Source organism: Pezoporus wallicus, unplaced genomic scaffold, assembly GCF_028554395.1.
Source record: "Pezoporus wallicus isolate ANWC-B61680 ecotype Strahan unplaced genomic scaffold, APGP_CSIRO_Pwel_v1 contig_6484, whole genome shotgun sequence".
In the NCBI taxonomy this organism is placed as follows: Eukaryota; Metazoa; Chordata; class Aves; order Psittaciformes; family Psittacidae; genus Pezoporus; species Pezoporus wallicus.
In genome coordinates, this window is record NW_026638903.1 from 3,804,831 (window position 1) to 3,818,869 (window position 14,039).

The 14,039-nt window shown below is 36.2% G+C and overlaps 1 protein-coding gene across 1 annotated transcript in view; it reads right to left on the reverse strand.

Annotated features, from left to right (window-relative positions):
• ABI3BP (ABI family member 3 binding protein) overlaps positions 1-14,039 on the reverse strand; it is a 159,594-nt gene that overhangs the window by 29,297 nt on the left and 116,258 nt on the right. The window contains 7 exon segments of the mRNA XM_057413009.1: positions 1,266-1,379; positions 5,205-5,300; positions 10,278-10,352; positions 10,626-10,691; positions 11,811-11,885; positions 12,340-12,414; positions 13,578-13,625. Of these exon segments, the coding sequence (XP_057268992.1) occupies positions 1,266-1,379; positions 5,205-5,300; positions 10,278-10,352; positions 10,626-10,691; positions 11,811-11,885; positions 12,340-12,414; positions 13,578-13,625 (549 nt within the window).

A 14,039-nucleotide genomic window follows, 5' to 3' on the forward strand; every position in this document is an offset into this window, starting at 1 on the left:
GAAGAACCAGATCATCTAACCAGAATATTCCATCTTGAATGCCTAGGAAGGTATAATACCACATAACCTGACCCCTAGTATATGGAAAAGGTGAAATTTCAAAACACTGGTGAATTAATTTGACACTTAATGTTGAAAATTAGCATATACCCTATTAAAAGCAAAGTAAAATGTATCAAGTCAACATTATTTTTAATGCTACAGCTTAGGACTGATAGTATCTTATGTTCTGTTGTAACAATATCTTATGTTCTATTACTAAGGAAACATCATTGAACAACAGCAAGTATAGACATAACATTTCAATCTTGGCTCTGCTGTTGAGTAAATATACAGCTTGTTTCATCCAGATTGAGGATTCTTGCTTCTAATCTGCTGCAAAAAAAAATATTAAGGAATTATTTAGGCCTTTAGTGCCTTAATAGCATACAAGAACCCAAATGAAACAAACCAAAAAAAGCCAACAAGAAATACAGCAGAATTGAGACCTTTATATTACCAGTGAACTACAGAGAGAAATATGAAGAGGGAAGCATTTCTTATGTTGCCAAGCATAATGAGATAGTAGTTTCTGACTACCTGAAATAATGAGTGCCTAAGAATTCTTACATAGAATCCACAGACAAAACACACATTAGGATACTTAGTATTGGCTTCAGGATAAAATTAAAATAAAATAGGAAATGTGAAGGTTTCAGTGTGCTCTTATACTGATACCAAGAGTAGGAATATTGTAGCATAGGAATGAAGCTAAACTCCGCATGTGAAATAACTCAGCTTGCCCTGCCTACCATGAGGTTAGTTTCCTGAGTGCCTGTTAGCTCGCTATTTGTAGGGGTTAATGGATGTGTTGTATATATGGGACAGAATTTCTTTACAAATAACCAGATGGGAGGATGCATTGAAGCATAATAGTTAATATCTCCCATCTGATATGCACATTAAGTAACTGCAAATGCTGTTAGCAGACACAAAATGTTCTTAAGGTTGATCTTCTTAAAGGATGACTTGCATTATGCTACTTTGCTTTCAGCTTCCTTACTAGGGATGATTTTGACATAACTATGTTAGGAAAATGAAAGGAAAACAGATTTTATGTATGAAAACAAAAGACACAAGACCTGCATGTTCCAGAAGACTAATTTCTGCAGATATCCCAGATTAAAGAAAAATAATCTATACTATAAAATTTTCCTATACCCTGCTAGTCACTTCAGTATTCTTTCATACATAATACGATATTTATGCTGAAAAGGCTGAGATACCTGGCATCCCTGGTTTACCAATCACAGTGTTTGGAGGCAGAGGTTTCCTTCGCATTTGTGTAGGCTTGACAGGAGGAGGCATAGGAGGATGCTGAGGGCCAGGTGACATGGTTACTAAATAACAAGACAATATTATTAATTATTTAACCTCAAATTTCATACAATCACAAACCCATTACAAGTTATATTCTGACTTCTCAAACTATGTTTCATGTCTGATTTAGCATCAGAAGTGGTGAGGTGAGGTTGGAAGCTGTTGTATGAGTTGTATTTTCAGCCTTAAATTCTTTGGGAAGTGTGTGCCATAGAGTGTTAAATCAAGCTTACACTGAAATTACGTAGCTGCTTTGGGATTTTGTACAAGTGTTTCAGCGACTCATTTTCTGTGTAGTTTATTTCTGTCAACAGTATTTTTTTGGCAGACAATAAGATACTTCTTCCCACAATAAATACCATCTCACTGTACTCAGAAACACCTTCAGTATCCTACTCAAAAGATTTCTGATCTTCTGTACTTTCTAGCAGATAAAACTGGCCATGCTCAGCTTGAAGCAAAAGATGTAGCAAAAGGGAAATTGTCATTAAGGACAGTTTATCCTATGCTGTACAAAAGTGAAAAATGAAGAAGTTACTGTCACTTCATGCACTGATATAGATAAAGACCGTTACTAGTAGAAACTCCTGGAGCCCTCAACTAGGTTGTTTCAATGTGCATCTCCAGCCAATATCTATTAAATTTATCTGGCAAAGTCCCTTGACAGTGAGGAGGAAAGGAGAACCTAAACCTGAAAGGAGAACATAAGTCTGAAAGGAGAACCTAAGCCTCTTAATTCATACTTACAAAACATATAATTGCCTATATTTTCCAGGCAATTATGAAGGATTTTATTATACAAAGGAAAGGCAAAGATTTTTCTTCCTTTGCACTTCTGAAGAACAGGAGATATGTGCAACACATTTATGTAACAAAAGATTCCTTGTACCGTACAGGGGAAAATCCTTAAGAATAATGTAATTCTTATAATGCTGCCAGTGTCAACAAATACACAAGTTGCCTGATACTGAATTACTGGCCACACAGAGTACTTTGGGTCCTACGTATCGGACCTTAGTTTACTCTAAAAAAATAGCATGACTATGGACAAGAAGAGAGCAGATTCAAAGACTCACTGGGAGAGCCTTTTTAGAAATACTTAAAACATACAAACAGGAACATGTCCATCTTTCCATGTTCCCTTTTCCTTTTAGACTTCTGTAGTCACTTATAAACATTTTTTGTTTTTTTTTAAATCCCTCAGATCCAGACAGGAAACAATGCTCTATCTATTTCAGGAAGATGTAATGGTTTTGAAGAGAGCATTTATAGGTTTCATATTCATCCGTAATCCCCAGAGGGAGATGAAAAAAAAAAAGCCTAAAGACCTAAAAAAAGATAATGAATTTTTGTATATACTACTACATGGCAGTATCTGATTAATTTTCCCTTTGACCATGGAGGACAGCATTGTCTAAGATACTTAGCGGGTGAAAACATGCAAGTATTTACTCACCAGTGTTTTCTACCTAATCTTCTGAACAACACAACCGCAATAGTTACATGCAAGCCAAAACATCACATTCACTGGACTGTGTCACACTTGAATCTACTACACGGCACTCCGGAAAAACAATAATCCCTACTCTTCCCTTCTACAAATTCCACAATGATTTGGGTAATGGTCTGTAATGATAACAGATCTAATTAATAATGTGTGGAGACTCAGCTTGTAACCTAGGACACACAAGAGTATTTAGGGATTTTGTGATAGTGTAGATTCTTGCAAGGAATGGTAAACTATTGGGATTTATTTAATGTTGGGGATCTTTATGGATTGGGAAGGTATTTCCTTGACTGTGCCCCTCTTCATGAAAGAGGAGTGCATGCAAGTCTCTTAGCACACAAGTGTCTTAACACATCAAGGTTAATTCTTCTGTGCTGTAAACTATCTTTTTAATTTCTTTTAAGTGGTGTAAGTTTGGGTAAAACCAAAAAGACTTTCTTTTCAGTCAATTTTTATGACAGTAAAAAAGCACAGCTAAAGCAAGCCCTATTCTTGGTGATGCATATGAAACAATGGAATTCTCTACCTGAAAGGTTGTTTACATGTTTGTATGTATGTCTGTGTGTATACATGTGGTATACAAAAACTCTACAACTTTTCAGTTGAAACAAATTTTTAAGAAGCTGACTAGGAAAAAGTGAAACAAAGAAAGTCTGTTTTTGAAGGCTTCTTTGTGGAAGCTGTTTGTCAGTAAAAATATATTGATTGTTTTAAAAATATAACAGCAAGACTTGAAAGAAAAAAAAACCTGACAAGCCTGGTACAGCACAGATAAAAAACCCTGTAACTTGTTAGTATAACAACTGCATTGTTGGTTTTTTTTTTTCCAAGCCTAATTTTCCCAACAATCCTGACATGACATCCTTGTCTCTAAATTGGAAAGACATCAATTTGATAGGTGGACCACTCGGTGGATAAAGAACTGGCCGGATGGCTGAACGCAAAGAGTTGTGGTCAATGGCTCAATGTCCAGCTGGAGACCAGTAATGAGTGGTGTCCCTCAGGGATCAGTGTTGGGACCGGTCTTGCTCAACATCTTTGTCAGTGACATGGACAGTGGGATTGAGTGCACCCTCAGCAAGTTTGCCAATGACACCAAGCTGTGTGGTTCGGTTGATATGCTGGAGGGAAGGAATGCCATCCAGAGGGACCTTGACACACTTGTGAGGTGGGCTGATGCCAACCTCAGGAAGTTTAACCATGTCAACTGCAAGGTCCTACACCTGGGTCAGAGCAATCTGAGTCACAGCTACAGGTTGGGCAGAGAAGAGATTCAGAGCAGCCCTGCAGAGAGGGACTTGGGGGTGTTGGTTGATGAGAAAATGAACATGAGCCAGCAGTGTGCACTCACATCCCAGAAAGCCAACTGTATCCTGGGCTGCATCAAAAGGAGCATGACCAGGAGGTCAAAGGAGGTGATCCTGCCCCTCTACTCTGCTCTTGTGAGACCTCACCTGGAGTATTGTGTACAGTTCTGGTGTCCTCAACATAAAAAGGGCATGGAGCTGTTGGAACAAGTCCAGAGAAGGGCCATGAGGATGACGAGGGGGCTGGAGTACCTCACATATGAAGACAGGCTGAGAAAGTTGTGTCTGTTCAGCCTGGAGGAGAGAAGGCTGTGTGGAGACCTCATAGCAGCCTTCCAGTATCTGAAGGGGGCCTGTAAGGATGCTGGGGAGGGACTCTTCATTAGGAGCTGTAGTGATAGGACAAGGGGTAAGGAGTTAAAACTTAAACAGGGGAAATTTAGATTGGATATAAGGAGGAAGTTTTTTCCTGTTAGGGTGTTGACGCACTGGAATGGGTTTCCCAGAGGGGTTGTGAATGTTCCATCCCTGGCAGTGTTCAAGGCCAGGTTGGACAAGGCCTTGGGTGGTATGATTTAGATAAGGTGTCCCTGCTTATGGCAGGGGGGTTGGAACTAGGTGATCTTAAGGTCCTTTCCAACCCTAACTATTCTATGATTCTATGATATTCAACAAAACTTCCTCATAAATGGGAAGACAAATTGGTTATGCATTTACCTTATTCTTCCTTTGCTATGTAGAAACTGTTGATATGAAAAAAGTCAATGCTCACAGTATTCTGGGTGTCATAAGGATATAACACTGCTGGCTGTAGTTTTTAATACATAGTGTATGTTAGTGACTAAGTAGTGACCATGAAATCTTCTTACTTTTATCTTTGTTAGTAGCATCCTGAAGGCAAGAGGTGTATTGGTGAGAATGAATAATAGTTTCTCTTTTTAATGGAGGTGCTTTTTGTGTAGGAATGGTCATGTTTTTATTCTTTCATAACTGTTAAAATTTGCTATATTGTCTTATTTTATTAACCTTACCAGAAATTGCCTTTTCCCAGGTATCAATATATTCCAAAGGTTTTTGTATATCAATGCCAGTTTGTCTGTCAGTATCCTCATGTGTATGTGCATCATCTGGAAAAAAAGGAAATGAAATAACTATCTACAGTTCTGTGTACCAAATTACGGAATACTGATACATTGTGTACGTTCAAACTCTATGTAACACTAAGCGAAAAACTAGCATATAAGACCCACCTATGTTTTACAGATTACTTACTGATATTCGTTATCTTCCTATTCAAGTAAACAGAAAGTGATCTGGGTCTAGAAAGTGTGCGATTAAATTTTTAACGTTACTTGCAAAAAGTCTGCCTAGAAAGAGAACGTTAGTAAGATTAAGAGAGAGCAGATCAGTTAAACCAAGATTGTATGTAGAAAGATGAGTACAGAGAACATTCTATTTTTTCAGCATACAGAATAAAATACCCATTGATACTTGCAAAGGGCAAAGTTCTCCTTCTCCCATATGTAAGATCTTCAGTTTTCCTCCATTTTTAATGACTAGAGCAATTCTGAACCAAACATACACTGCATTTGGAGGGCAAAGTGTACATAAAATCAAGTTTGTATATAAAAGAAAGTTCTACTTAAATGTTACATAAAGACATTTTAAAAATACTGAAGTAAATGGCATTAAAAAGATCAACACAACTATGGCTGGTACAGAACAACTGTCTCTCATAATGATATCTATAGAGCAGTCAAACTGTTAAATTAATACGTTTTCCCTATACAAAATAAGTATATTTACTTTATAAAAACTCTATATATGCTGGAGTGAGAAGATGCATTGCAATTTCATCATGGTGGCAAGGGGGTAGGGGAGGAATACCACTCCTTCCTCTGACATATGACCCCCCCTGAAAATTAATGTTTTAAGAAAACACCAACCAAACCAAACCTCAAATTTAAATTAATTATCAAATTCCAACATGATCTAAACCCTTCAACCACAGATTTCACTGGTTTATAATCTGGTGCTCAGTTTCTTTTGAGATTAAATTAGTATTTTAACACCACAAAGCAAATAATTTTCCAGTTATTTTAGTATTTGGCCATTCTTGCTAAGCATACCTTAGGAATCCAGAGTCCATAGTATGGACACATCAAACGTTTTACTTAAGACTGAAGTAATGAAACCTGTAGTAAGCTGGGAGCAGGATGCAGGTCACCCGATCCCTGTGATCAGAGTTTCCGAGCGCATCATGTGGTTTTATATAACTGCAATTTGTCTTCAGGTAACTAAAGTGGTTTATTAGATCTTCAGATATACTAAGTACCAGAGTACTAATCAGTGTTTCACATTATGGTGTTTGAGGAAGAAGAGGCATGATAAGACCAGCACCAGCTTTAAAAAGAAAAAATTTACCGTGTACACCACAGGTCATAGTCAGAGTATTTAGTTTCATTAGCTTCATCTCACATTAAATGCATCAACAAAATGTAGTAGCACATGGACTAAATCACACTAAATCACCCAAGTATCCGTTACAACTCCAATCTAGCTTAGTCCGATCTTAGTGTCTATAGAAAAGCCTGCTCCTTACAATCTAATTTAGAATCACAATCTTTTCTGAGTTAATGCTGTTCTGTCATTAGTAAAGTAGTAATGAAAAATACATCAAAGTTTCAGGGAAAATGTTCACACCACAACATTTCCCTGTTGACAAAAAAATCTCCCTTTTGAATGATTCATGGACTTTGAAGTTACATAAAAGTTTGTATTTTCACTGAAGGTCCCTCCTCTATCAAGCAGCTTGCTACATTTATCATAATATTTGCCTTATGCTAGCAAACATAATTTGCTTATTATAAGCATTTTGGCTTACCACATTCATCTAAGCTTTTAACAAAACTGAAAATACATGTACTACTTGCATGTGTGTTTGTGTCTTGTTTTACTTCTATCTTTTTTCCTGAAAACATTCATGGGGGTCTGGAGCACCTTAAAACTAACTACTGCATCTTTAATAGCAGGCATACAATTAGAAGGGTGGATCATTTTAAGGGAAGAACTGGAAAAATTGCCTTTGATAAAGCAAATTGAAATACCTTAAATCTCGAGTTTCTCTAGAACTTGGCTTTACAGCCACACTTTCAAAAATAAAAAATAAAAATTAGCACAAAGTTAATGGCTATATGACTATAATGAAACCCAACCTCTCTTTCACAAGGGAAACGGAAATGTTGCTCTAAACAAAGAAGTTTGTTTGCTGGTGGTTGTCTGGAAGCTTAATAGATCAGGAGCAGTTTTTAAATGCTTAAGACTAAATAAAAAAATAACTAAGTTATACACACTAAGAGAAATATGAAAAGCCATCTCAATAAAATGAACTAAATAAAATGGCTAAGGCATGGTTGAAAGCTAGAAGAAATGTTAGTCATGAGGAGGCAATCCCTGCCTCTTTCCCGCAGTCAAGTTTACCATCTGGCACTATAGCTAGCCAGGAGACCAAAAAGCCTGCCAGGAAACCAGTCACAATCCCATGTGCTGCTGCTGGAAAAAAACAAATTCCACTGCTTATCATCTGGGCCTTGCAGCTGCCAAGTGTACTCTGCATGAGGTGAAACGTCTTTGCACAATCAGGAAGAACTGGAGTACATTTAACAGCAGTGCCAGCTCAGCAAGGGACTGGTCTTGAAACAAGTGTCCATGGCTCTTCAGTGAATGTGCTTTTCTTCAGAGAAAGAAAAAAATGAAGTAATGTCTAGAAGTAAGTCTGAAAATATACTGTTCCTTAAAGTCCAATAAAGGCATCTGATCACATTTTAAGGGTTCTGATAAGCTAACCACAGAAAATAAGATATTTTCATAATGGAAGAAATCAATTTCCCTACACGGAAAAATCATCCGGATACCTTAAAATGTTAAAATATTTGTAAGATATCACCCACTGAAAAAGAAGTAAGATTTAGGTTAGTAGAGTTAGTAGAGTTCTCTTTTCCAAGTCTCTTCTGCAGACTCAGGAATTCTGTCTGCAATATGTAATTTCACATTTCTTCAGAGAGATACAGGTGATTTAATTGGTTACCTGAACTCCCTCTTTTTGTGAAAAGTTTTTTATGAGCAGAGAGTCCTGTAGGCTCAGACACTGCATTTGTCACAATACTGTGATGTACCTGCTTTACAGAAGACTTGGGATTCCACTTATGGATCACCAAGGAGAGTAGACTGAGAAACTGTGAAAAGCTGCAGTCCTCTCTCAATGTCATGAACGTATAAAATTCATTGGTGATTTCCTTACACTACTGAGAAGAAAGGTGCAGACTCACAGAGAGCTATGCTATGTCAGGAGGGTTGGAAGAGCAATGGAAAATATTACTTGAAGTATTGTTTTCCAGAAGAATTCTAAAAGGCACTTACTCGCCTTTTAGTATACATGGTATGCACAGCAAGGCAGTAGTCTTGTGATGATCTTTGACATGATCTACCACAATGAAGCTCTAGCTCTTCCTGGCAATTTGCACTACTATAAAGACATGGAAATAATGAGAACTAGTGGGCATCCAACAGGAGCATTTGAAACAAGATTGCTTAAAACAATACCTTAGCAGTCACCCAAAAAAACATTAAGCACAATAAACTACATTTAGGAATTTATGTCTACTATTATGCTTATACTGCTGATTTACTTAGCATGATTTTTTTTTCGTTCTTTTTAATCTACAAATGCCTCTGCAAAGGTTACTACTATATGGGAAAAGGGAAAAGCATAATATACTGTTTAACATAATTGTGTATTTGCGCATGATTTCATAAGGTGCTTTCAAAAGCCACCTACTCCTGGAGACCTGTGTGAGTTCTGCCTGTTTTGGTTATCAGACATTAGAAAGCTCACTTATAAGCAGACTGCCAACAAAATAAAAGAATAAAACTTTCTAACCCACAACTACTGACACAGGTCATTTAATACTGTCTCTGATGTCCTGGAATTTGATGGGCTCATTTTATTTATCAGAAGGACTATGAAAGGTCAAAGAGCACATACCTCCAATGAAGGCGCCCACTCTGTATGTAATACAGAAGAGTATGTCATGTTCTAAACAGGCTATTTCGAATTCAATTTAAATATTCAACTTTAAATATACAACCTCTTTTGAGATTTTGCATTCCTAAAAACATGGTGGGCTTCTCAGAAGTATATACAGGAATGAGTAGTTCAAATCATACTGAATTCAACAACATGTATTAAATTGACAAACATACACTGGAAGAAGTACAGAGAAACATTATATGGATAAAAAAGGAATGTTTACAGTACACATTGCTCAGGTTATCCTAACCTACCTAGCACAGAACAATAATATGGGATAGTAGCACTGTTAGTAGTGGGTGAACAGCCAAAATTTGCTTTGAATATGCATTTTATTTATCTATATTATTTTTTAAGCCTGCATCATTGATGAAGAATCCCCAAATTCTTTATTTAATTAACCTTTGTCTGTATTTAAAAAAAAAGCAATATTTGTATTGATAGAATAAATTAATGCTTTATTAAATAAAATGTATGGATTCATTATAAATTAGCACCGAAAACATTATTTTGATTGGATAAAAAATCAAGTACAATTGACAAAGGATGAATGATTTTTTTCAACAAACAAACCAGTATTCTGAATAAATCTTTGTGGTTAGGGATGTATGTTATCTGTGTGTGTAAGGACATGTAAATTGAAGTGTTAGCTCTCACTCTCCTCTATCACCCACCAACCTGGAATTTTCTTCATGCTGAAGTATTTAAGTATGAATACTGCACAGTCCAAATACTGCAGTCTGAGTATGAGTATGTTTAACATGAACATACTGTGTGCATAGCTAGTAGCTAGCAAGATAACTGGCCTTAAGGCTTTCTTACCAAGTCTTCTGACTTGGATTTAAGCAACTGGGTAACCCTTTTCAACAAAGTGTTCTCCCATATTTATGTAAAGTACTCACAAGGAATTAATTTCAGTAATCAAACACAATAAAATATTTTGCAGGATTCAACATGATTTAAGGTTCATGTGTCTTACCGACAAGTTAAAAACCACCCAAAACTTTAGCTCTACCTGTTGTTGGCACAATCCACTTTGGCAGTCCAGGTGCTTTTGTTCTAGCTGGTGCTAGTGTGATACTGCTAAGAACTGTGAGAGAGTTTAAAAAAGAAAATAGGTTCCATGAGAAGAAAACCCAACACACTTTTATGTGATGCCACCAATTCCACATTAGAGAAGGAAAAAAACCACCTGGTTTCTTTCTTTTTTTTTCTGATTTGGAAAAGCTTTACCTCTAATCGAAAGAAAAATACTTTTTTTTTCTTTCCCCAGCAACACTCAAAATTCTACTGAGAATAGGTGAAATTAATTAACTAATTAATTAACTTCCACCCCATCCTAAATTGAATAAACAATTATTACCTGGTCTGGTCTGTGATTTATCAGATGGCTTTGGTCTTGCAGAAGTGAGATGTGTTTTATGGGGTGCTAAAAGAAATAATGTTCAGTTTAAATATTATGTGTCAACAGAACATCAATACTGCAGTGTAATTTGCCAGAAAAGGCCCATGCACCAGTGCGATACAGCAAAATATATGTATGAGAATTGTATGAGTTCCAATCTGAAATGCACACTGAAAATGCTAGTTTTTTTAGTGGTCAGATGACTCCATCATGCAGCCTGACCAGCTACATTCATGTTTAGGCTTAGGAAAAGATATGTAATATTTACAGCCAGTTACCCAACTGTACATGGATATAGAGTTAGCTCTGCAAGGTATCCATGGCCTTAAGACATTTAATTAGGCTCTGTAAAAAACAATCAAACAAAAAACCTCAAAATAAAACACCAAACTAAACCTTCCCTAAATCAAATATTCATATAAAAACATAACACATCAAAAACTGAGAAAACAACTGGAATTATTCAGTGCAGACAATGTGTAAGGCTGCTGAAACATAGTGGCATCATCAAGGTTAAAATCAGAAGTGTTCAGCCTTTTCTTATTGTCACCTTTCACTTGCCAAATGATTTTGATATTGTAGTTGTTACAGAATTTGTATGAATCACACTGAAAGCTGAAAGCATAAGTAGTAATCACTGACATCTTGCGCCAAATTATCAACCTCTGTAAATCAATATTTTAAATGAGTTGAGCTGGCTATTTGATAGTCAAATCTAATAACCACTCTATACCCAACACTTAATGCAGCGTCAGAGAAAATACTTATGCAGGAAAGAACATATTACTCATTTTCGACACTTAAATTTGGTAAAAGCTTTACAGATTTAGATTTACTGTTTTATAAAGAAAAAGGCAAAAGTCAGTTTCATCTATGTTTGCCACACTGTACATCTGAGGATCCAATACACAGCAGTAATGTTTAAAGCTTCGTATCATCTTTGAGGCAATACTGATTACACCTTGATTTTCAGAGCAATGAGTAAAACCCCCACTTGATAAGGAGAAAAGCGAATTTTCATTTTATATATTTGAAATAGTTTAAACGTAATAATGAACAGACCATTAAACGTTAAACTGTTCTGATTTTACTTGAGATCTACAAACTCTCAAGATAACAACTTAAGAAAGTCTTAAAAATTACCTGTACTGAAGTGTGGAATTTCAGTTGCTAAAGCAGTTTTGGCCTTGGGTGAAATCTGGTATGTTTCACTGGGAGCTGAAAGTGGAGATATTATTGCTTACCAAATGCAAACTATTTCCTTTTAAACATAAGACACCACAGGGGGAAACGGAAAAACTGTCCTTGTGCTAGAATCAGTGCTAGAAACCTGGCTGAAAATCATGCTTCTATACAAATAGAAGACTTTTCAAGACTGGGAAGATATAGTCGGACAAAAGAAAAAAAGATGACCCAGTAATGCCTTTACATATGACTCCTTAGCTTTGTACATGAAGTACTTATTTCTAGAAAGAATTGTATGAAAGAAGAAATGGCTGGAAAATTAAAACTAGCAACATTTTGTACATGCAGTGGAATGTGACTAACAAGTGAACACAACATGAAGATATATTAAGGTGGTTCTGTTGATTAAAGAGTAAATATAGTCATATAGCAAAGGCAGAGGAACTCAAGTTTTATGAAAAATACACTGACATTACATTCTCATTACCCAAAGTCATTTTGGACCCATCAACAACATGAACTGTTACAAGGTTAATCGATCCCAGGTGTGTTGCTCTTGGAGCTACAAGAAATAGAACATTGCTCTGTGAGAAATGAAATTGAAAATGTTGGATTTCATTAAGGATCTGTGTTCTTTGTTTCCTAAAGAGCTATCACCACATCTACTACAACAATTTTAACAGATGTGAGACAGATACATGTTCTAATTAGGCTGGATGTATTTTAATGATGGCAGCCACACATTGCAACTATTTTGCTGGCCTCCCCCCAACTTCAGTAGAAATGCCCTGAAAGTGGAGTTCTGACAGTCTTTGGTCTTTCTCATTCTGGTTATGTTAATTTGCACTTCCTAAAATTTTTCTAAAAGCTTATAGTAGTGGTTTTATCTTTCTGATATTCTTCCCTTACTCAAATATGATTGAATTTAGTGAAAGATATCTAAGTTACTGGATTAAAAGGAGAGACTGGCAGCCAGAGGCACATACTACATATCTCTTTCTCTTTCAGAAATAAGGCTAAAATAAGGAAGCTGGAAAGAAACCTACTTAGTGGCATAAACAGCAGTAGCTAAATAGTGTCGTTTATTTTTAACAACTTTCTTAACAGCAATTTTGCATATGCATTGTTATAATGATTTCAAAGTCAGAGAATAAACCTATAAATTCTGTTTTCTAAAATTCTTTGCCTAAAGCTAATTTTTTAGTGGCACCAAAACATGGTACTTGTCAGCTATGACATGACTGGATTATAACTATGCATCCCTAAATCTGCTGTAGTTACTACAAAAATAACTGATAAAAAGAAGGTATCTATACTCTTAGCATCTAGCTATCTTGGAGTAAGATTCTGACGCAAGAGTTTCAAAAGTACTTGAGAAATTGAAGCAAATGTATATAGAGTAATAAAATCCCCCCAAAGAAAAGAACACATTGACGCTGGCTACAGCAGCGTATTTTTATTAAAATTAATCTAATTCATAGTATTTTTCAAGGCTACTACCCACTAGTTCAAGACAACCAACCAGCTTCTGCTCCCCATGGAAATAGATGCAATTCATGGGCATTCTCTTTGATATAATTTATTAACATACTCTGATCTGAGCAATGAAGCTAATTTCTGTCCACAAATGAAGGATGTCACATGACTGCAGTACTGAATGACAGAAGACAGTGTAACTAAAGCAGTGCCACAGTAACACTTTTAAAGTTAAAAGCTTTAAATTACCAGGTTTAGTCTGTGGTACCTCTGGCATGAGCAGTGTTTCTTTTGGAGCTGAAAGAAAAGGAAAAAGATTATTACTGTATTTTTCAGGAGTCATGATCCAATGTCATACTTAGCCCACAGAGAATTCATGCCTCAAATGCCTGAAAAAAAGACAATAATAATTCCATGGCTTTCTGGAACCTGAAATAAAGTGGCTATCCAAACCACAGAAAAATCTTAGCGCAGTTCTGTAGGATAAATTGAGTTAGAGGCTAAAATTCTTGCTCTAAAAGAAAAATTTGACCACTGAATTTGGTTGGAGATTTGACAAATACAGTCTTCTGACCAGACATGAGCTGTAGGCTATTTCTGCTTTACTTCTAGGATAGAACTGAAACTCATCTGTATTAAGAAACATGCATGTGTGTAAGCAGAATGAAGTATAAGTGGAATGATGTTTCACAAAGTACCACACTGGAGCAT